Source organism: Nylanderia fulva, unplaced genomic scaffold, assembly GCF_048542155.1.
Source record: "Nylanderia fulva isolate GAGA-0341 unplaced genomic scaffold, ASM4854215v1 Scaffold2, whole genome shotgun sequence".
NCBI lineage: Eukaryota > Metazoa > Arthropoda > Insecta > Hymenoptera > Formicidae > Nylanderia > Nylanderia fulva.
The window spans coordinates 7804487-7830039 of record NW_028190263.1 but is presented as its reverse complement, the minus strand read 5'-3'; the positions used below and the strand labels follow the sequence as shown (position 1 = coordinate 7830039).

The following is a 25553-nucleotide window of genomic DNA, read 5'->3' as shown; positions in this document are numbered from 1 at the left end:
AGGGATCCATAAATATATTACATCCCTCTATAAAAGTTAAATAAGTAAAAGTTAAATTAACTCTAAATCCACGTTCCATATAGACTTGATTCAAGTCTCAGGACTTGGACGGCGAGTTTTGCCACCTACTAAAATTGTAAATTATACATATATTTAACGAAATTATTACGATATTTTTCTCGTCAAACATAGACACTATTTCGAAAACGAATACATATATATGTATATCTAATGTATACTTGGTTAATCTGTTACATCCTTCTACTTTATAGTACGGAAATGGTGCCGTTGTTTGCATTTAGATGACGGCAATGATTAGCATGGGGTAACAGAGAGTAGCACTTGGATTAGCATAGGAAACTGTATGTATTTTTATCGAACAAAAATCCAATACTTGCGCGTACGCGCAAAGAATGGAACATAGTAAACAATTTTATTTTTTCGTTTCATACTTTTCGTATAAAAATCGAGAAGAATAATACTTTTTTGCCACTATCGCCATGGCTTACTTTACCTGCTTATTTATATAACAGCCATAGCTTAATGACAGAAGTAATCTTTGACAGATAACAGATTTTAATCGGAAACATATTGTTAATTCTGTCGTCGCGAAATGTTGCAGTGTCAGATTCATCTTGTAATAGATATGTCTGCTTCGCGAAATTCAAACCAGATCTGAATATCTCTCGCATCGATCAGACGGAAAATCAATTTCGCGAAGCTCCGTACTTCAGCAGTACGATATTTGCGCAAATAAGCACGACCTAGACGCTACGTAAATAAGTTCGATTTATTTGAATCGAGAGAAGCTGACAGCTCGGCAGAGAATTACGTCACGACGTAGCTTTAAGAAATTTAGTGGATGTTTCGCGTTGAGTGCATACCCTCGTTACCCGGCTGCCCCCTCCTAGTTTCTACGTTACTGGGTGCAAGTTATATACAGTCCATGCATACATCACACGCATGCTTTTGTTGCACGTGGCCAAAGAAAACGCGAGCTGATTTACAGCCGGCATTTACTTTGAGAGCATTCCCTTCTTACTGAAGATAAATCGACAGGAGCCGCGCATTTACTCCTCTCCTGTCTTTTCTTCCATACCCTAAGATTTACACTTGAAGATGCTTAAATCTACTAACGCGCGAGAAGCGGAGATCTCCACGGCGGAGATTTCTACATCTGCTATCTCACTTTGAAAATGTGTGCGTCCGGGACTTTACTCCTTTTGCTCTTTCTCTAAATGAATTTATCTGCTCAATTTCTTCGGCCCCATTTCTTCAGCTCCACTTCTTATAACGTGAAATGTTAAAATCACTTTTCAGTTGGAAATTAGATATCATCAATCATGACTAATAGAGAAACTGAACGTTAACTTTTCGTCGGCATAATTTATTCTTTCGCATTCGCGAGTGAGATACGCGGAACAACTCGCGTGCGGTTTACATACATTACGGAAATAAATCAATACTTTTTTTTTTACCAGCGACAGAACAGTACAAACCCTATCACGAAAATTTGCTATTTAGATTATCGTCTCATTGTGAGGTTCAGTATCCTTCTTCGAGCTTATTTCCATTTACATTCGCCACTATCACTGAGTGGGTCTCTACTCTTATGACTGACCTAGTGCTGTCATAACTAGTGTTCCATGCATCCTTTTCCCCGAACATATCTCAAGATGCAAATTTTTTTTATTAGGTCCACGTGAAAGTACTAAGACAGCGAGCCAGATGCATGGTTGCGTGCACCTTGATGATTTGATGTAAAACGTCAACCGAGTTTGGCCGATAAATTATAGCAGCCGAAAATTTGCATTGAGAAACGTATACTTCATAAAGATGCTTTCGATTTTTTGGATCTAAATAAAAGTTTGACTTGCGCAGTCGATGACTTGGATATCAAGATATCGCACGTGGAAAGACAATCATAATCGTATGTTTAATCGTGAAAATCTTTGAAACTGACAAATAGAATATGCTCGTTTAATTACGAAATGCTTTGACATTCACGTTGATTAATGTTTATCAAAGAGATAAAATCTTACTCGCATTGATGGTTTATCAAGACAGCTTTGAGAAAATGAATAAAGCGCGAAGTTGATTTTAACCCAGTTTGTAAATCCTATTAAAAAGTATAGCGGCGTCTCTGTAAAACTAAAACTTTTTAAATGTCCCGACGAGGCTGGTGGTATTCAGCTATCAAATTCAGTGACCCATTTTCATAATATGGACGGGACAGTTTCAACATTTTTTACAGCTCAGATATAAAAAGAGGAAAGACGTTTTTAATTTGTTCAAATTAAATTTTATTTTATAGTTAAATTGCCTTTTATCATATCTAATAGAGAAAAAGAATTCAGTTCTACACTGTAGTTCAGTTTCTACACTGTAAAGTCAATAATGATAAGCAATAACTGCAATAGCAATATTATACTGCAATTTTATATAATACTGTCATCTCGAATTATATTTTTGTATAAAGTACCGCATAGATAAAAAAAGATTATTATCAAAGGTTATGTGATAGCATATGTACATTAAACAACTGCGCGTTAATATTTTCAATTAAACCGCGTGCGTCCAAATGTTACTAATTATATTAGTAGCTTGACTTAATTATAAAACGTTCGAAATTAATTTCAATAAAGTGAAAAATTACGCACATTGAAATTTATATTAACAAAAATATACTGAAAACTGATACCGGTTTTTTTATAGTAAGTGACCCAAAAAACAAAAATCGTACTTCACGCCAGGCAACAATTCTCTTTGACCTGTATAAAACGTGATATAGACGATTGTTAGCACGAAACAAGAGAACTTCCTATAGATCAATAGTAGTTACAACTTCGTAATTTCTTTTTTTAAAAATCTGTCGTGCATTGTATAACACGCGTTCGCGTTCATAATTTAAATCACGAGAAACATTAATATTCGCCGAGTGGCTTTGTATATGTTTAAATATTCAAGTATAACTGAGCCTAATCAAAACATGTGATTTTCTTTTTTTTTTTTTTTTAACACATTTAATTTGAAATTTTTTCATACAGAAGACACCATTTAGTAAGACGATAATCGTATATTTTGTATAATATTCGAACAATGCATAGAATGTATGAAGGAAATTAGTCGGAAGAGAAGACTGTTACCTCAGGAATTTCATATTCATCTCACATCTACGAAATTAAATTATATCGGGTTGTTTCGCGTAATCATTCGAAATCATTGATGCACGAATCGCGTTTGACAGAGTTAGAAATGCATAAATATTTCTCTGATATGAACATATATTTTTGCATTAAACTTTTTTCCTTTGCCTTGCATCGGTATTTATACGCCATACGTGCGTTATGTTGCATAAAATACAAACGATAAACATAAAAAATATAAGAAAGTTTACTCATTTTGTCTCATATAAAAAAATTATTCATATATATTTGCTCATAAAAATATATATTACATGATATCGGTAGTAGCACAAATTGCAAAAGTATATTTAGATGGAAAACTTAAATTATGAAACGTTTTTATGCAAACGCATAAAAATATGTTTTAAGCGAAAAAAAAACATGTTTTTGAGCTTGTTTAAATAAAAACATCAATACGAAAGTTTTCAAATATTTAGCATGAAAATTCATTAAGTTCGCTGTTATTCAAATGGTGTATCGAAAACACTAAATCGGCTCATATAGTACGATCTTGTATCAATACAGCAATCAGCTCAAGGGCTTCATATTCCTCTACATATAGGATACAACCTAATTATGACATATCACGTAATTTCGACGAAATCGTCGAAGCTCGAATGCAGTTGGAAACACGAAACCCTAGTTTCATTTGATATAGCATCATGATATAATTAATTGTTTGTTGCTTGCAAGAACAAACAAACTTGGTCAAATAAAAACAGTTTGATTGAGTAGAACAATATTTTGCTAACATGTGTACGAAATCATACTGAGATAATGTGTTATCAATGAATTTCTATAATTATATATAATAATGAAATGTAGCGCGCGAATAATTAAAGAATTTAAAAAAAGAAGAAAAAAATGGAAATTTTTATCGATGTACATATCACATATTTGCAGATATAATAAACAATATCAATCATAAATTTACCTGAGACATGCAATATTGCAGTATAACGCGCGATGAATAGAGACACATTTCTTTGTAAGTGGAACGACGATATTGCAGTAACAGCAACATCTCGGCGCATATCAGAAGATTAATTAGAAAATTGTAAGATTGCATCTTCCCCTAGAGTAGCTCATTATTATCGATATAATTTGTTACAAAATAAATTATCTAAAATTATATTGCGATTTCTTTTTATGATATCGCAAAACAACGCCTGTGAGAATTTAGTCGAAGCTCGTTATCTTGTTATGCATTTGTGCAGCACAATTATTCTTAGCGTAGTTTTTTCTTTCTTTTTTTCTGTAAAAAAGATTGGGAAGATTCTCGTTAGATATCTTCAACAAGAAAATTGCAAAAATACATAATCGTGTAGTGTAAATGTAAATTACATGTATTTTTTCGAGATATCAATTTTTCCATGAGAAAAATATAAAAGTATACGAATACAAAATATCCGGCAGGATTGATTCAAAAGACGAAATATAATAGGGTGAATAAATATACCTATATAGAGAAATAAAGAGAAAGATTCTCTTCTAAAGCTCAGACTAATGAGCAAGAGGCACGGGAGCAAACTAGTTCATATCTCGCGTATACTTCCCAGTTATCCTCGACGACTTCATTTCGCGTCGAGCCTCGGAAACTATTGCATATACGCTTGGAATTATTCTCTCTCACGCGAGTCCAACCAACTCTCTCTCTCTCTCTCGCGACGGTCACATTCGCAGGTAAGAGGCACGCACCACAAATCCGCGCTACGTGGAATACCAGCACTAATCTGGCTGTGTGTATCTTACGCGGAAACAAGAGGCAGAGAGATGTACATATATATATATATATATATATAGAGGGGGAGAGAGAGAGAAAGAGAAAGGAACAACCCTCGCGTGGTCCGACCGTCGCGGCGACGGCGGTGACGGCGGCGACGACGGCACCGAAACTCGTTAAACTTCCCGCACAGGCGAAACAGGGGTGCGCGTGTGGGTAACAAAATTCCTCCTCGGTGGGGACGGTCGCAGTTCGTACCGGGATTCAATTAGCGCCGCGGCGGTGAATTTAACACTCGCGAACCCGGGACGAAACTTCTCCAGTTTGGATGAGGGAGAAGTTTCAATATATATATTATACATATATACATATACATAATATAATTGAAAGAGATGATAATCAACACGTTTTGCGCGAATCAATCGATCGATAGATGATGAAACGCGCGGTTGAGCTGAAATAAACGTCTTGAATAAGCGTCGAAACAAACGGACCGCGATAATAATAAAATTGTCGCGGATCCATCTAGGGACGCGCGTGGTTCTCCACTCACCGGATGCTATGACGGGGTTGTCGGTCCATGCACTTCCCGCGAATATGGACAGCAGCGCGGCGGCAGTCAACAGCCGTAGTCGGCCTCGCGCGGTTCCCGGGACACGTTGTACACGTCGCTCACCGATCATCGCGGTACCGGATGGACGAGAGGGTGCGCGACCGGCATCCCGACTGAGGGTCGTACCCCGCGAGAGAGCGTGTTTCTCTAGCCCCCGTATCATCCCCTCTCTTTTCCCGCCACGCGCAGACGCGACTCTCGAGTCCCATCCTTCTCCCGCTTCGGGCCTCCGTCTTAATCCCGCTCACTTATCTCTTATCAATAGGTGACGATTAATTATCCCACCGCCGTACGCGTCGCGGCCGTTTGCGCTTTCGGGGTCGCATCACACAACCTGTGGCACGCTCATCCCGAGAGGTACTTCGGGGTATGTCTTTTGGCATGAGCCCTGAGGACGGAAGAGATGAATGCGGGAATAATATGACTTCGTCGATGCCGAAGGTCGTCGACTGGCTTGGGCTCTCGATTTATGGCTATGTCGCGATCGTAATTTGTGCCCGCTGGATTCGGAGAGGGTTCGCGAACGGCGATAAATTGAATTGCGCTCTGTGTGACTTATAAAAGAATTTATTAAAACTCTAACGCCACTGTACACTGGATTTCGACGAAAAAGACAAAAATACGCACACGGGGGGAATAATTTTGTACGGGAAACATAAATTGGATTTACCAGATGAATCCAAGTTGTTGGAAATTAAGTTAAAATTACACGAGTAATATTATCTTTCTATCCACAATGCTCTATCCTCGTTGCTCTTAATATTATTTGAAATAAAGGAAATTCATTTACATGTATTTTCGCTAAAAATATCTTGCTGTACTTACGTTATGTTTTTTATTTCAATGAAAATAAAAGAAAAAAAAACATTAGCGGAGAGATTGATACATTATAGATACGAGTTTACATAAGTTTCACGATATTAATGACCAGATATGATCGGCAATCTGGAGAGGAATCTTTCTATCGTCCGAGAAATTAATTTCGAACCATCTCAAATCAAACAATATCTCAAACTGCAAACTATAATTTACTTTCAATTAAGAATTGATCTCTTTTCATCTATTCAAAGTTTAAAATACCACTACTTACCACGAAGAAAGAGAGAACGAGAGAGAAAGAGAGCGATTTGATAAGTGCTTATAAAAAACAAACAATTACCTATAGAAGCAATATGTGCATTTATTTATTATATTTTCGACAAAATTGATAAATTGTTGAAAATAAAACAAACGCGATTTAAATTTGATGTTGTAAATAACTGTTTGATAAACAAAATTTTCCAACATATATATTTTGAAAATATGCAGTATACATTTATGGCATATTAAGTATAGATAGATGAAAGATGTATCTCATGGGAATATCATATACATAAAATATTGTATGTATATATATATATATATATATATATATATATATATAACTTTCATCTATTACCTGCAGATATTAGTTTGGCTGTTACATAAGCACAATTTGGAAGTTCATACATATTCAGTCAATCCATTTCTCCCTCTCTCTCTCGCTTTTACATAGAATAAACGATAAAGATAATTGATCGCGATTGAAATATCGATTAGCTATATCGGGAATAGTTTAATAGGTTTTGCCGGATTAATAAACCCGCAAAGGAAATATGATTTTCATTGACATATGATGGACGGAAGATTGTCGAGTCTACCCTTAATTACTTATTCCATAAAACACAATGGCGATATAATTAATTGCTCTGAACTTGATTGATGTATGCGCGATAACGAATATAAATTACGCAGAATATATTTAGGAAAATATAATATCGTATACTTGAATCTCTGCGTGCATTTCCGAGTTTTCTTTCCAAGACACATATTTTTATCATTTTTACGTTTCGAGTTTTGTTTAATACATTTTGTCCGATCCGTCATATGTACTATATACACGCTAACTCGCAATGATATAATGCATCGTAAAACACACCACGAGCTCCATTTTCACTTTGTCGACATTCGAATGACGTTAATGTGTGTAATTATACTAGCCATAATTCATCGAACGGTGGATTGTTCGTTGAAACTGTAATACGTATTATATAACTGTTGAAATCAAGGATTAGATCGTTAACATTGATTCTCAATAGAGCAGTTGTTCGTAAATATTTCGTCGAGCATAATGCGGCGCGGCGAAATACATATTATCGCATTATCGAAAATTCGATACGTTCTAATAACAGATGTATTATTCGCTTTCCATACGATAAATGTATAACATATCATAGAATCTCGCGAGAGAGCGAGAGAGAGAGATCATACAATCATGATTCGGTACACGACGGTTAGGCAAAATAACGCGTAAACAGCCTCGTAATAGTCGCTTCCGCGTGTACGGACTCGCGCGCAAAGTGAATAATGTTCGTCGGGAGGTGCGGATTGCAATATCGCGGCGTATGGAAGAACGCCGTGCACTAGATAAGCGAGTTCTTGCGGCGTTCGCGCTGGAAGGCGTGTCGGGAGACTCCAGGGCGCCGGAAGACGCACTGCCATTGTAGCCTCCAACTCCTGTGTGCGAGGCTACGACGGGATGCTGGTCTCTCCCTTTACCTCCTGCTATGCTGCCACCAACGCTTTTCCACGCTGTCTCGCTGTCCGTCCTCACGTACTCGCACACTCCTGCCACGCCATGCCGGTCGAATATCGTCTGCCAGCGATGGTGGTATATTTCAGCTCTCGTTTCGTGCAATGTCCATGCGAGTTCACTCCGAGGACGGTCCATTCGAGGTCCTCGGACGAAGCCCGACGTAGCGTGCGATGCACCGTCGCGTGAGATATATTTTCCAGACGCGCGAGATTGAAGCGCGTAATCCTGATCTGTTCAATCTTAATAATAAGCGTCGGAAGCTATACGCTCCCCAAACTTTCGAGTTGAGCAAGTACACGCGTAAATCACACCAACCGGACTTACCTATAAAGACGCGAAATCTCCATTGGGTAGTTAGTGGCATATCGCCAGAGCGAGGTTATTGGCCAAGTAATACAGACGCAAAGAAGGAACCGAGCAACTTTCCATATTACTATTAACGGTATCTGAATTTGCATCTTATTCGAACGAGAGAGATTCGATTCAATTATTAATTGTCGACAAGTACTTGTCGCGCGAGAACACTTTTTTTTCACTCATTTTCGAACAAAAAACTATGGCAAACGTAAAATTCATTATATATATATATATATATATAATTAATTTTCCAGCAAAATGTTTAAATATATTTATTGACAATCAAAGTTCAAATTTATTGTTGATTCATATTTTACAAATTTGATTATAAAACGTAATCTATCGAGATTGTTTGAGAGAGAAATACAATTAAGTTGAATTTAATTACTTGAATATTAATTGTTTATTATTGCATCTTTCTGCCTGCGAATATCCCATTTAATATTATATACAGTTCGCGTATAATTATTTCTAAAACTAACGTAATGAGAGCAACGTGGAAGATGTTTATGGAGACAAACAGGTCATCGTCGTCCTCATTTCCCGCCGGTAGACTCCGAAACACTTTGTCGACACGCAGCCTTGTGTCGAAGAGACTATGCGGGAGCGGAAGACGCGACCATTCCGGAAGCAGCGACACACGGGTCGTCGATGTGCTCGGCAACATCAATGACTTTGCTATATGACGTCCGCTTCCGCCTATCCCATAAAGTTACATGTCGCAAATTGCGTTTGTCAACAACAGCTAATTGCCGCCTGAGAACGTTACTCAACTATGAAGTGGCTCATAATTATGCTGATGCAATCCATGGAGAATCGAATTATTTGCCGAAGGGTCATAAGCGGCAAAAAGGAGAGAGAGAGAAAGGTCTTACCCCACGAATCTCCCATCTTCGACAGAGTAACGGCGTCTCGAGGAAATCGGCTGTATATTTTTGCCAGGGTTGTACTCTTCCGGATGTGCCTGCGGGAAACGCAAACGGGATCGTGACTCACGTTGCCGAATACGCGAGCGAATTTCGCACGCTAAACTCACCCCGAGTCGAAGATTATTATGAATAAATTTGCGCTCTCGCACTCGCGCCCGGAGCTCGGTCATCGTAATATCCGAAATTTGCGATTTCCCCGAATAATATGTTGATAAGAATTTGAAATTCGCGTCAGACACAGAGGGTGCATAATTTCCTGGCGCTCGTGACTTTAGCCTTTTAATATTTACCCCTCACATGCGCTTTTCCGAGATAATTTTCTTTGAGAATAAAAAATTGTTTCGTGGAATATTGTTGCTTTATGCTGTAAGAATAATGTTATGGAAAGCGTGTGATTATTCATTTAGCTTTTCTGTCTGATGAAAAATACACTTAATATTATGTTAGAGCGACATAATAAAATTCCAAAAGAGAACTGTCAAAGTGTAGGAAAAATTGCTCGAAACAATTAGCCTAAGCCGTTTTGCACGCATCATCGGATGTGCATTTACTCGAAAAGTGCCTTGAGACGACACATATGTTGAAACCAAAGTGGAAGCTGCGTGATTCAGGCTATATGCACATCTCTCCCTCTAGTTCCATCCACCTATATCTATCCGTCTCTATCTCTATCTCTCGATATATATATATACGCGATCTGGTGGTTAAGTTAAGTGGCTGACATAACAAGGTTACCAAGGAATGCGAGGACGATGCTTTCAACCAGGAGCACCGCCTATGCACGGCGAGACTATCGCGCTTCCTCATCCCTGCTTCGACGTTTCCAGTTTCGACGTCGGTTACTCCTCTCTCTCTCTCTCTCTCTCTCCTGTTTTAGCCCGACAACCCCCGGTGCCTTTGTGGTGCCGTGACCCGACCTACGACACCATACGCCCTCAGATACAACCATCCCATTCACCCTAGCCGTGCGTGTGATATGCATGAACTACAACATGGTTGCGCGCACGTACGGCTGATTCGTCTCGACATGCGTGCGCTATATTCCTCCTCTAGGAAATTTTGCTGCGGCAACGTTGAATTACGCGCGAAGCTGCTGTGCACCCGATGCGCTCCTTTTCTCCGTCATGACGTAGAGAAATAAAGGACGGATGCGAGCAGCAATATCGCAGGCGTATGGCATTGTACGTCTTCGCGCATTGTCCTCTCGTCCGTGATTGCCTTTTTTACCGAGGGATATCCTTCCGGAAATCATTGGATATCAAAACCATTCGCCAATTCTAGATCTCTCTTTTTGTATATATATATATTATATATAGATCGCGTGACTAATCACGTGACGGATAACAATTACCCGTACGAGCGTATCGTTAATGTTGAGCAAGACGTCGACTACGTTGCATGCGGGCGGATCAAATAGCTAATTAATAGTGAGCGAGGAAGTTTAATACCGCACGGATATATAATACAGTTGATACGCGAGTCCTCGGATAAGACACATATATAGGATTTAATTATAGTATGCGCAAATTTTCTGCACAGCAGATTTTCGTGTATTTTTTTTTTTATTTTCGTCACTCTCTGTCAAAAATTCTGACGTCTCTTTATCGATTATTTGCAGGTAGATATTAATGGTAGATAAGTAATGGTTCAAAGCAGAAATTCGGTTTTCTCGTTAACATTCTATTAACCGAATCGCGGCGGAAAAAAAAGTGGTTTTTCATACGCATCTCTCGAAGCGGCTGATACTGATCCGTATACTTTTTCCTCGACCGGAGTGATTCAAAGCGCAACATACATCTCTCGCGGTGGATGAAGGCGGATTAATTCCGTCGAATAACATCTGAGCGCACTCGAGATTCCATTTAGCGGAAATGGGACGAAAGCGCAACTGAATTTCGCGCTGCGCTGCGACCTGAGTTTTAAAACAGATCGCCGCGTGCGCTCTATATATACATATATACCTAGGAAATTCGTTTTAGAAATATGGCTGAATGGCTGTCAGTGGTGTTTCGCAAACGAGAAGTCATTTAAGCGCTTATGAGCACTTGACGCTGATAGGGAAGTCAAATGCACTGTGTCCCCCTTCCAATGTACTCTCCCTGCCACCCCCCGCAGTCCCTGTCCTTTGTAGGCGTGAAATACTCTCGAGCAAATCACCGGTAATGCCACCAGAGCGATGTCAAACTTCGTCCGTTTTTTATTTCGTTCTACTTTCGCGGCATCATTCCGCGGAAAGACGCGGAAGGCCGCTCAATCTCTTCGCTTTTTACCGTCCGATATAATTCGAGGAGAGATTTTTATCGCCCCTCCGCCAAATCGATACTCGGTCCAATGGGAAAATAAGGAATGGAAAGAAAAAGCGAAACGCTTCGACGAAGGGAGAGTTAAACGATCGCCCGCAATTTCGCGACGATCATCTTCCGATCGCGAGAATATATGTACGGTTCTCGACAGATAGAGAGAGAAAGGGAGGGCGAGTCCTGAAAATGTTTACGCGAATTGCCGCTCGCAAACACATAAAATTACATGACATATCCGAGCACCACCGCAAACGTTGCGCAGCGGCGTCGGCGGCAGCGCGATCCTAGCCGCAGTTTTGTTTATTTCATTTTGTTTGCCGTGCTACTATACACGCGGCAGCTCCCAGTTTCGCAAACCCGATATCATCGTTAATATTGATCTGCGCCACTGAGCGAAACGGAATATATATAGCGATATATACCGGTAGCAATGCCGGTACAATTATACGCGACTGTGGATTTCTCCTGTACAACGCACACGTGCGCGTTCGCCCGTATGTATACCTACTTGTCTGTATACAAATTCGACAAAGCGAGCATTAATCTCGGTAAGTAAAATCCGTGAATGACGCATGGCGATCCGAGAAATAGAACTATTATCGCGGCCGCGGAAGGTAGACGAAGCTAGGCGACTATGGTGACTGCGGGACGCGCGTATTAAGATTTATTCGGCCGAATTATACAATCCGTGTGAGAGTAACAGTGGACACGTTGTAATTTAACTGTAGATAAATGTAAAGGATAAAGCGCGCGCAGAAAGAGAGAGAGAGAGAGAGAACGGAGGAAAATATGAGTAGTGGAAAATTGAATAGGGCGCCGAGTTACGAGCGATTTATGGCCTTGAATATTTTGGCTACTACGTGTGAATTATCAGCGAGAGTGGAGCTTCCTAATTATGTTATTTTCATCTGGCGCGTGATACATGCCTGTACATGAAATATACCGGTAAATGGAAGGATATATATATATATATATATATATATATATATATATATATATTATTATATATATATATACAATTCCTGCGTTAAACCGCGAGTATGGCCAATTGACATATGTAAGTCCGTGCTAATTCTGTTCTACATAATAACGCAATTTCGCAATATTTACTAATGACATTTGCATGAACCATCGGAATTCCATATAGACAATAATTGTAGTATTTTTTTAAAATTTAGTAATATCGTACAATTGATATACAAACACAACAATTTTCCGCGTGTGACTTCCTCTTTCGATATCTGATCCAAAGCTTGAAATACATTTTCGGAAGTACGGCTTTGCATCGAACCCCTCTCATCTGTGTTTTTTTTTCCACAGTTAAGCTATCGAATGGTAAAGCTTCGTTTTACGATTTACTCTGCGTATGAATCATCAGTGCGGTGCCTAGCTAGGGTAACGATCTTTGCATGCACAGCATCGACGTCCGTCCTGCGGGATTGGGCCGGGATTGGACGTCATTTGAACTAGGAGCTGGCAGAGCCTCGATCGATACTACGTATTTGGCAAAATAGAAAAGGAAAAAAATAAAAATTCACGGCTTCATAGATAATAGTTGAGCGACAGAGGTGGCACAATTGACATACACTCGCGGATATGGGAACGTCGGGCGCGGAGTAATCTATCCTTCCAAATCCAAACTGCCATTCAGCCCGAACGATAAACAAAAGGGCGATCAAAGACTGAAAATCCGGTAAAAGAATTTCATTTACGGCTTAACCGGTTCTGGCCGTCATCCGTTATAGACACATACATATACACATTCTCTCACACTCTCTTTCTCTCTCATGTGTACACACAGACGCACACAAACTCTCCCTCTCTCTCTTTCTCTCTCTCTTTTTTTTTCATTCATATTCAAAAATACGATATGAATATAATGCATCACTACGCGCGCGTTGGAGTTTCATTGTTCGGCAAAGCGAAAAAAAGAGGCGACGAATTTAATCATTTAATTGTTTCCTTTGTGCTTCGATTGATTGTTTACGTGCCGAAAATAAAATCTCGGAAGCGTTTAATTGCTGCGTTATCAGTATCTTAACAGGCGCTCACCGTGGATACATTTTTATTCGACGAGAGAGAAGACATCTCTTTCGAGATGTGTCGCAAAAGTTATTTTATAAATAAGATTATGAATAAATATTATGCGATAATTGTTGAAAAAAAAAACTTTAGTCGGTTCAAATTCTATCTACATTTAAAGAAAACGTAAACTCATTTTTAATTTTTCGTCAGCAATCATCCAACATCGCAGATTTAGCTTTTGCTTTTTTATGTTCCTCGCTCTTCTTCGCGCTCTTTTTTACTATCCAGCCATGATAAATCCTTTTCCGAGAACTTATTAAAGTAACAAAAGTGCGTTCATTAGTCTTTAATAAAAACGTAATCCACGTCGGTGGAACGTCATATGGGGAATTAAAATGTTGTTGAGAGAAGCAAAAGTGTTTGTGCGAATCATCGAGCAGCTAATATTATAATCTTACTGTCGGCACAATAATATCGCGAAATAAAGTTTGTATGAAAAATCTTAATTTCAAAATTGAAATCAGAGAATAATGATATATCCAGCTATAATTATCATTTCCGTAAACTTACGACGATCGCCGGAACGCGATAAGCAACGTGAAAATGAGCTGCGAAGCGAAGTAAAGTAACTCAAACCAACCCAAACTTCCCCAAAGTGCATTAGAAAGCATATATAAGCTTTCCGATTCAAAGATGGACAGGATGTATTTTTAGCCGCGCGTAGAAGTTCAGAATTGATAACGGATCGTTATCAGCGAATTAACTGGGGCGGGATTTTGTCTCTGCGGTAGATTTTCCCATTTCTCGTGCGCTTTTCGCCTAACGGGATAACCGACAAAACCAAGCACGTCATAATAGGAATTCAGGAAATCGAGCTGTAATATACCGAAGCGAAGAGAGTAGATACAGCGAACATATTCCAACGATTGTGGGAATCGGTGCGTTGATTTAGTTCGTACAGCCGAGCTCATTTATTCCGCGAGAGAAACCGAGTCACGTACACTCGCCGTTCGCTTTACTATCCGTCATTCAATCCGCACTGACTGTCTATTGCAGTTTGCGCGTTATGGACGATATTAGATATCATCATATCCGAACGCGCGGGATAATTAATATCTACCGCCGCTACAGGTCACACGCGCGTACGTAATTTACTTTTGTTTAATTAACGCTTGATACATTTATTCGGCGGATCCGGCGCACAAAAGCACGACGATGATATGAACGCGGTATTTTTCAACTTAGATTAAATTCTACGGGAGTGCATTTTCTACCTTACGTAAATAGGACGGGAAAGTAACGTGAAATTATGATTCGCGTGGCTTCCTCGAAATCATTGTTTGCATTGCGGTTCGTACGGCTTATTAACAAATTAGAAAGAAAAAACACGATTTAACGATGAGGCTCGTGTGCGCGTTTTACAGAGAAAATTTTACATTGAATAATGGGCAGCGTTTTATGAAGTTAATATTTTATTTTATACGAGAGAGAACTGCGCACGGCATTTTTTCTGCCTCATTTACAGAAATTGTATGAAATCAAGTATTTCATATTTTTCCAGGTATGATGTTTTCGATTAATATTTTTTCAAGATATTTTCATTTTGTTATTATTCTTTGGTGAATTTCGTTCTCATTTTTATCGAATTATGTATTATATGTATATAACTTCAATTGTTCTTCGCACAATTCATTTAAATTTTTTCGACGGTACTTATTCGCGAATATGCTATACGCGTTACGTTAACCAGAATTGAAGAACTGGAGTTCTCGACTGTGCGGAGATCTGAAAAAAACAAAAGTTTTGCTTTCTAGTAAAAGGTACATCGAATAAATCGATGCGCAGGACGGATGCAGTATTAATGCACCGAGCACTATGATAAGCATCGAAAGGCAAAAAGAATTTAGCCCGAAAACCGCTACACGTAGCCAGTAGGCCGGCATGAATAATGCAATGCGATATAAAAGACAAGTCCTTCGCGTAGAAAATTGGAAAAACATGGTACAACGACGACAGGCAAAAGTCAAGCTCATCCTTCTGTTACGCTACCCTTACGAGCGAGACCTCTAATTGCATCTCGTGGATTCAAGGGAGCAAAAACAGTATAACGATACTCGAGGACGCTCCTCATTTCAAATACATCGGACTTGGCACGCGTTTCCCTAGCGATATGCCCGGGGGACCGATTACAGAATTTTTATTTTTCCGCATCCGGCAAGTATCAGCGATCGAACAAATATTCTCATTCTAAATGCAATAACTGCTGATGTTTACTGCCTTTTTTCGACGACTTCGACAACGAAACCCTTGATGTTGTAAAGGGAGGATCTTCTCGCAATGCGCGAAGATCAGATTCTAGAGAAGGCAAAATGATATAACGATAGTCAACTGCACTCTTCTTCAAGCATCTTCTCGTCGCCAACATCCAGAAAGTCATGTCGAAATTCAAAGTATTTCGCTAATTGCCCCACTTATCCAGCTTTACTGTCACTCGAAGCATCCTAATTACGTTTCCAAAGTCGAATCAAAATTGGATGTACCGAACGTTCCTTTGAAATTTGACATATTTTATACTAGAAGACTAGGCTACTTATATAATTCTTGTAAAATAGAGAATTTGTCAGTTTAATATAACTCTCTCTCTCTATTCGCAATAACGATCGCTTAAGCTAAATAGGTTATTATTTGATAAATAGAGGTGCACACGCGAGATTTTAATTCCCAACATATTATACGTCTACTGTTCTACGGCCTGTCTATTCCATTATGTGATTATAAATTATTATTCTAATTCTCATCTCATTAGAACTTGTATGCGTTCAGGCAGATAACGAACGCTTTGTCGGATCAAAACGGATGGGGAATAAAGCTGACTGGCGCGCCGCGATTGTTCCGCTTTAAGTATCGCTTCGCATTAGCTACGACGAAGAAGCGAGCAATTTAAGTTATGGCCTGGCTCGACTGAGACTGCTCTCTTATCGCATTAACGTAGGAACTCCGTAAAATGCAGAAGAGCGGAGAGAAAGTACTCGGCTACACAACCGCGTCTAATGTCACGGTGTTCATTATACATGAAAGAATTTTACCAAATTCACCATTTTACATTATAAAATGTCGCGTGCAACACTTGTCATAGATGGCAGTTGGATATATCTCTCTCTTACAGACAAGTTTAGTTCATCTCCTTTGCCTTAAAATTAAATAGCTACCAAAGTTTGTTGAAATAAATAGAGAATCGCTTTGTAGAAATGTTGAGGAAATAAAAATGTTACGGTACATAAATACGTGGAATGAAATGTCTACTTCAAATATCTCGCGTGGAAAGCACGTATCGATTTTGCTCGCAAAACTCTTACCGGATGGAAGCTTAGAAGCAATATTACTGTTGCAGCACTCTATGCCAGTACAAATAACTTGCTAATAAGAAAAGTCATTTTCCATTAACGCGATTTATGGTCACTGAAGATGCAAACTGCCACGCTGCCATTTGATTAAGGATTTAATTGAAATATCGCTTTTCACGGCAGAAAATATTTTTCCAGATTGAGTTTGCTTCGGGGTGTCTTTGCCTCTGATTGTTTTACGTGATCGTTTACACGAGAAAATCTAAGAGTATTGCAATAAGAATTAGAAACAAATATACGTTGAAAAAAAATTTATAAATCGAAATGTATAACATTATTAATGCGTATAAATATAAATATGTATACAATTTCTCTCTTTATGGTCTTTAAAAAAATTCTTTTTATTTAATTTTTATTAATACATTTAAAAACTTGATTAATTAATAAGTAATATATATATATATATATATATTTTTTTTTAAATACTAAAGAAGTGTAAAAACTTCATCTAGTTTCTTAATCTTGAATAGTACAGCAGTTGACATCATCCGATTATTAATTTCATGGATTAAATAATCTATATAAAAATAATAAAAATATTTTTATTAAAATTCTGTCAAATACAATACTTGAGCGACAGTTCCAATTTAATAATATTTAATTCAATTTAATATGCAATTTCTGTAAATTTGTTTACAGAAACAAGTAAACTTATTTTTATTTGCAAAAAAAGTATTGGAAACTAATAAAAAATAATAATAAAAAGTAACGATTTTTGTTACCTCGTAATTATTTTGAAAAATATAGATGTAACTATTTTCTATTTTTTATAAAAGAAAATCGAGTATTGTGCAATTTCCAAAAAAATATAGATATTGATCAGTACCTATACTTACTGGTGATCTTGTTGATGGTAGAGGATTAAATGGTGAAGGGGTATATGGTGGTCCAGAATAGTCGGGACGATATGATTCAGGAACATCTTCCAAGAATGCTTGAGTATCAGTAAATAAAGCGCAAATTGAAACCAACAGCAACACGATATATATTACGAGCTTCATATTGTTTTCTGGCGAAGAAACGAAAGATAAGTATCGTTATATAAAATAAAAAATAACACAACTCGGTGCTATAGATTTTTCGACAAGTTTCTTTCGTTCATGCAAGTAAAGACGATTAATTTTTCTATACAACAACTAACTTTAATATGTGATGTAGGAAAAATTATTACAGAATATATATTGCAATAAGAGAAATCAAAAATTTGTCTGTATACAGCTATACTCTATGAAATAATTAAATCGATAATTAATGAAAGCATAACAAGCATAATAAACAAAATGTTTATAATAAATGTCATGAATAAAATAATTTACACAAGTTTCTACATTTATATATAAACACTATAAATCTCGCGATTCTTTCTTATTCCACTATACCTTAATCTGGCTGCAGCAGAACTCGAACTGTGCAGCCTATGTTACACGCCACTTATATATTGGCATTGTGTGAAGTATAAGTCGTAAGTGTAGTAGATGTTACTGTAGTAGACAGCTGAAATAGGCAACTTCTTATTGCGACCGAAAAACACGAGAGCGGAAGTTCCAAGTTTCCGGGAAATCCCTCAGGCTTTATCTTATCGCTACGATAGTCAGTGACATGCAGTAACCTCGCACACTCTGTTGATGATTCGTCCGACGCGATTTTATTAGTTTCGACATTTATGCATTTTTTATACATTTGGGAATTTCCCGTAGAATCTGCAAATTGGATTTCTTTTACGCGTATGCACGCGATCTTTACTGACGGTATCCCGATATTTTTTTCTTTTTTTCCACAAAGCGGTTTTTCACAAATACTGACATCATGTAATATTGTTTCGATTCTTTTATTTTGCACGCCTATAATTCTTTCAGTCTTGTATAACAGAACAATTACTGCATATGTACACAAAACTGTATTAAAATTACATGGATAATATCTGAAAAAGATTTTGCTAAATAAAACATTTAGACATGTTGGTAATTAAATATTCCGTGCGGTTAAAGAAAGACAGGCAGTTCTATTTATTTGAAAAGAGGCTTTTATTTCACAATAAAACTGTTGCGTAAAGAGAATTAAATTACAAAGGGAGTTTTAATCGAGCGCCAACGGTGTAAAAGAATCATAAAATCGCCAAAACGCAAAATACAATTTATGACATAAACAATTAAAAGGACAACCAAAATTGCATTATAAGATATGCAAGAAGAAAGAGCAATAAAAAAATTATGTACGTGATCTTTATGAAATTTTCAACTATTAGACTTTGTCTGGTATGATATGTGTATATTTATAGGGAAAGTGTATTTACATTGATATAATTTAAAAGGAAAAAATTTGTGATATTTAAACTTCCTTATATTAATAAAATTGACACACTTTAATATAAACTCAGATTGCCAAATCGGAAACGGAAATGATTAAATTACGCGCGAATACAATTCGGTCAACCGTAGATAAATACTTATCGTCGAACACCGTGTGTTGAACGAAAATAGCTTTGAACTGCAAAACGATTATCTATTTGCAGAAGCACGTACAGAGCTCGCGTAAAAATTATGGGAGTACTTATCCCCTAAGAATATAGATTATATCTTTTAGTGACAGAGAAGAGTTTTCACACGATCGAAGGTATCGACGCGACCACGGCTGGTATGGAACAGAAACTTTTACTCGGACATGAAATATAAGATGGCTGGTTCGAGGTCGTTTACTCGTTGATACGAGAAAGCTAGATAGTATCTTGCGAAGAAGCTAGGGTATTTCCTGAACTTGAGTCCCCGGTCTCTCACACCGACACATTTTCACTATATCTCACTCCCCTTAGCATACGCTGAAAAGAAGCGAATAAATATATTTGGGAACAGCTAACAATATCTGAACGATCAGTTTTATTTATTATTATTATTTTATTTATTATTTTAGCTATTAGTAGTATTATAGAAACAATTTAGTTAGGACATATTAATAAAGACGTTAATTATTTTACACGCATCTTGTAAAAAACTAAAATAATGAACCAGATTTAATTATCATTTAATTACAATACTGAAAACAACATTTGCGTTTTGTTTATTTCGCAGATGGATTTCCCTGAAAAGAACATTTTTCTGATTGAATGATAAAAGTGCATTATACACCGCATTCTTATTGCGTATGAAAATTGCATTCTGTATTTTTTATCGCAATTTTATTATAACGGCATCATAATAGCACAATGTAACAAGCTTCCCAAATATACCGGTCAATAATGATCTCTTATATTAAGTTAGCGTCCGTAAGGGGCGACATTTTATAGAGTTCCGTGTGGATTGGGGTTATTACCTATACCAAACAGCTATCCCGGGGAAATATTTTATAGAGCAGTTCAGCGGTAATGAAGGTGTTTACATGCGGGCAAGAAGGCGTCTCGCCGGGCGGTAGGTAATTAGGACACCCTCGTCTCTACGTATGCGATAGGCATTGCCAGAGGTAATGCAACCGGCTCTGTACGTGGAACTGGGCGGTGCACTCGTTATTTCGGAGCCCGTGTAACGTATTAGCGTAATTAACGTTATCAGATCTACAGACAACGAGGAGTCAGTCGTTTATACGATCGCGAAAACATGGCCGAAAGTCGAAAGTAACGATATTACACGGGATATTCGCCGATACAACGAACGGGAATACTTTAAACTTAGGGTTATGCATGTCGTTTAGAAATCGAACAAAAGCTTCGATTACATGCATTCGTATAATGCGTACTACAAATTACTAGAAGAAGAAAATATCGTGTCATTTTGCAATAATCAACGTGAATTTAAATAAGTAGATGTAATATGTATGTCTGGAAAAGAGTTATTGCTTAATTATTCTTTTAATAAAGAAGTTTCATTAAGAGTTAAATGATGTTTGATCTCCTGGAAAAAGAGTGATTGGTTTCCAGCTACGATTATCTGACTGGAGATCGACACACACACAAAGACCGTCATCGCTAAGAATAGAATAAAAAGATGGATAAATAAAATTTCATATTGAATTTTATGTATTTCTGAAAGAAAAATATACATACATGCAACGATTTAAATAGAGAATTAAATAATAAATAAGGTGCAAAAACTTGTCGGCTCTAATAGAGATTTAAAATGCTTTTAAAATATTATTATACCCCTAGTAAAAATATAGAGATAATATACATATATTAATATTATAAAATATAATATGAATTTAATAATAATTTAACAATAAACAAAATAAATTGTATTAAAATTGTAAAGTATTTCTAATTTTTTAAATTTACAAAAATATGAATACTTGCATTTTTCTCACGAATATATTCACGGATGTATATTCAACAGATTATGTTCTCTCAAGCTTGCAGAGTGGAAAAATGTGATATTATTTTCTTTAAATAGCACTTATATACATTCACGAGTATATATACAGCTTAATTCTGGGCATTTTAATTCTTTGATAAAAATTACTAAATCTTTTATCTTACCTACTATTACAGACATGACTGTTCTTTTCATACGTATTAAGTAAGAAATATGTACGTGATAAACATATTTTACTCTTTATAATTAGCCTCTCTAATATATGTGAGAATTTGTCACTGTACGCTGAGAAAGACATTCAAAGAAACTGAAATTACTGAAACATAAAGAGAGATGTGGAAATTCTCTCTTCTTAAATATTTATACTTGACTTTTATCCTTGTTCTCTCTCATTATGTGCTTTGCAAAGGGTAAAACGTCAAGACAATGTCAGAAGAACAATATATGAAGAGCCATATAATTTTGCCATATTTTCCTCATACTTTTCTATTTTTCATACATTTTTATCTATTATATATTAAGTACGTACATTATATTAATATATACATCGCAAAATTTTTACCAGTTTGCTAGTGTACAAAATGTAGGAATTTATGCAAAACCCGATAAAATGAAAAAAGATGAAGAATAAAAATGTGTATATGCAAAAGTTATTACGCGCCAAACGAACGTATGCATGACATCAGCGCGAGGAAACATCGTTCTTTATTTGATTCTTTTAGCAATCGGCGCGGTACGGCGGATCGAACCGGCTCTGAGAGTGTCTGCAACGCCTTACCGCTACTCTCCCATAACCACCCACGTCCCTACAACCCCCTTTTCCACCTGCACGATTGAACGTGAGCCCAACATCAGAATAAAACTACGACGAATTCTACCTCCATCACGTTAACGTTCCTCCTCCATCTTCTATCGCAGAGACCATTTATTTCGATCGTAACCAATGTCGTTTCGCAGTTCACTTCAAAGTGGAACGGGCTGCTTCTATCGCCATGGTAAAACGCGACGTCATTGACGTTACAAGATGATTCATATAAAAGTGGGTGCCCATTTATTTGCTCGGAAAATGTTTACTATTAAGAAAGAAGCGTGACACATACGTTACATCACACATTGCTACAGTCATTTTTATTTTCGTTAGTATCTTAATTTTTCATTGGTTAATTCTAAAGTGTCAACAATTTGGGAGGAATATATATTATATATTTCCGGAGAGGGGACGGGAAACATTTGTAAAGTTGATTTTATTAATACATCTTGAAAATGATGGAAACAATATTCTGAAATGTTGCTTTTCTTAGAAAGTGTGCGCGAGGAAGATATCATATTTTATTTATAATAATAGTATGTGAAAGTAGCTAACGCTACTTTCTGTATGAAATAAAATGCAAAATTGAAATAAGCATAGAAATGGGCCACGGAAATCTCTAAAATATGCTAGTCTGCTGTTGAAAGGAACTGAGATACCATTGAGAACTCGCTAGTCCTTCAAAGCTTACAAAAATCATCTCCGGTAGTAAATATTCATACCGCACAAGGCGTTGCTTTGACTCCATATGACGAGGCATTTACCTAGTTTTGAAAGTGAGTCGCTTTATCTTCGAACGTATTTTCATGACAGATTCTAAGCGTTTGAATTTACGAGCAGATGTGGAACTTGCTGCTGGACACGATCTCTCTGACTTTATAAACTTTGAGAGAAAGAATATCCATATATCATCATATCTTAACGAATAAGAAAAATATGTACACGAAAAAAAGATATAATAAAATTTTATACAATTTTGTTTATTCTATTTCATTAAAAGTATAGCTGTATAAAAAATAACTATATTGATTTTTTTCTTTTTATTATATAATTAGAAACTGTGACACCTAGTATAATACAATTTATATAAATCGTTTAGCAAATCTTCTATTACGACAAACATTACGTTACGTTTTAACTTTTCAATCGCGCGTAATATTATTTTATTATTTATAATATTTCTTCCTTAAATAATTGTAATTGGAACTACTACATTATCAGTGTAAAATTAAAAACAAATATTATTTGATATGAGTTTATTTATATATGAAAACTTATTAAGTTATAAAATATTAAAATATGTAATGCATAATACTGCATCATCATATACATAAAGTATCAAGTTTGCATGCTGATTATTTTTGCACGTTTACGTCACATGTGAGATAAATCATTGCATAATCTTACAAGTGTTCAAAATATTGGAATCGCATGGAAGCGCTGGTCGTCTTTGTCTACGAATTCTACGCGTAGCTGTATTTAGCTGTATTTTCCTTGGGTTCCATCCATGGGATTTTGGTAATCCGCATGCCGCTGTCGCCAATATTGACAATAATATGACGATATATAGATTGAATCTCATCTTACAGATATATAGCTCTGAAAAAATAATCTTTCTCAGGAAATAGATAGGAAAATAGGATATATTTATATTTAATTACATATAAATGATAAGTATATCAATTTTATATATAGCATGTTATTCGAGCTTTTTAACAGTCATTGCAAAAAAGGTCTTAATGTCTAATGTGGGAAGAAGTAAATCATCGCACGAAAGTCACACATTTATTTTTAAAAAAGAAACTTATTATTAGTTGGTCGCGATAATTTGTTTTTTTTATGCAACGATTAGCAAATTAATAGCATCGACTTACAGATTTCCAAGTAGCAATGTTGTCCGGCGAATCTTACAAACTGTTATCTTTAGTCAGAACTTGAAGGTAATATAACTTGAGAACAAGGATTGATGTCTCACACGAGTGGTCAAAGCTTGACTAGACTAACACTTGACTTGTTCGCAAAGCCTATCTCATTCAATCTTGCAATTCTCCTCCCCCTAATATTATATATACATTCTACGCAGCGAGACAAATGCATATTTATTTCACATAAACGTCTCCTCTTATCAATCAAGCGTTTTAATGAAATATGTTTGCTCAACTTGTCCAATTTGATTCTCATATGACACTCTCTTAAGAATGACTAAGGCTGAGTCATATTTAAATTAATATGACAAATTCTGTCCGATTATTTATTTTAAAAAAATGACTAAGGCTGACAATGAGTCATATTTAAATTGATATGACGAATTCTGTCCGATTATTTATTTAAAAAAGAAGCACGCCAGCAATTACATAAATTTTACGTATATCTGTATTTTTATGTATGTGCTGTTTATTACATATATATATGTGTGTGTATATCCTTTGATATACATTTAGTTATTATTCTTTGCATCGAATCAAATCGATGTGTAACTTTGCATGAATTTCTAATCACGTAGGAAATCACGAGTGCGCATAATATTATCTGTCAATATTGAACGTCGTAGTGCCGAATAGTTGCGGTAGGCAGGTACAATAGTCGAATAGTGAGGGCATAACATACACACATATACACACGCGCATATAAACATACACATATACACCGCTCCACGGATTTGTTACCGCGAACAAATATGACTGCAGTTTGAATACGATAGAATGTGGGCGTGCGCGTGTATGTGTCTCTCTCTCTCTCTCTCTCTTTCCTTCTTTCTAATACATATATATATATATATATGTATTAAATATTTCAATCAATAAAAATCTCTATCGTAAAATAAGTAATAAAAATGCGCAGTTCGATCAATACAGAATCTTAGGTATTTGCAGGAGCACCTTCTCGCAGGTGCTCCTGAATTCTTTTCGACAGACGCGCGTACATTCGTACCTATCTAGCGAAAAACGTGACGAGTATCATCGACTTTGGAAAACACTTTCGTCCAGGCGCACTGCAGTTTCCGAACGACAGCTTCTGCGAAAGCGGTAGCAACCCTACGTTACATCAAGAAGGCGCATTCGGCGCGAGAAAGTCTCCCCCAACCGATAAGGAATCGACGGGCGAGGAAGGAGATCGAATGCTGAACCGTGAGAAAGACAGGGAGGCGAAACGACGACGGTCGCTATATGTAGCCTGAAACTGGCAGGCAAAGGGGTGAGAAAGAGAGAGAGAGAGCGGTTCCCTCGGGAGCTTGCTCGGCTCCCGAGCGCGTTACAGCGCACCACGGCGTCTCCACGGCGCGATCTATCGCCCCAT

At 37.0% G+C, this 25553-nt stretch overlaps 1 protein-coding gene and 3 long non-coding RNA genes across 4 annotated transcripts in view; 1 reads left to right on the top strand and 3 right to left on the bottom strand.

Annotated features, from left to right (window-relative positions):
• LOC114937065 (neurotrimin) overlaps positions 1–5684 on the bottom strand; it is a 126450-nt gene extending 120766 nt beyond the window's left edge. The window contains exon 1 of the mRNA XM_029310413.2: positions 5462–5684. Within this exon, the coding sequence (XP_029166246.2) occupies positions 5462–5684 (223 nt within the window). The remainder of the gene's footprint in view (positions 1–5461) is intronic.
• LOC114937066 (uncharacterized) overlaps positions 1–25553 on the top strand; it is a 201750-nt gene that overhangs the window by 49775 nt on the left and 126422 nt on the right. The window lies entirely within an intron of this gene.
• Positions 17467–18613, bottom strand: LOC146723437 (uncharacterized). The gene is made up of 3 exons (XR_014924579.1): positions 18530–18613; positions 17987–18159; positions 17467–17667 (listed from the first exon to the last, which is right to left on the bottom strand). It is a non-coding gene; the product is annotated as an uncharacterized LOC146723437 (long non-coding RNA).
• On the bottom strand, positions 23282–24504 carry LOC146723436 (uncharacterized). The gene is made up of 2 exons (XR_014924580.1): positions 24131–24504; positions 23282–23855 (listed from the first exon to the last, which is right to left on the bottom strand). It is a non-coding gene; the product is annotated as an uncharacterized LOC146723436 (long non-coding RNA).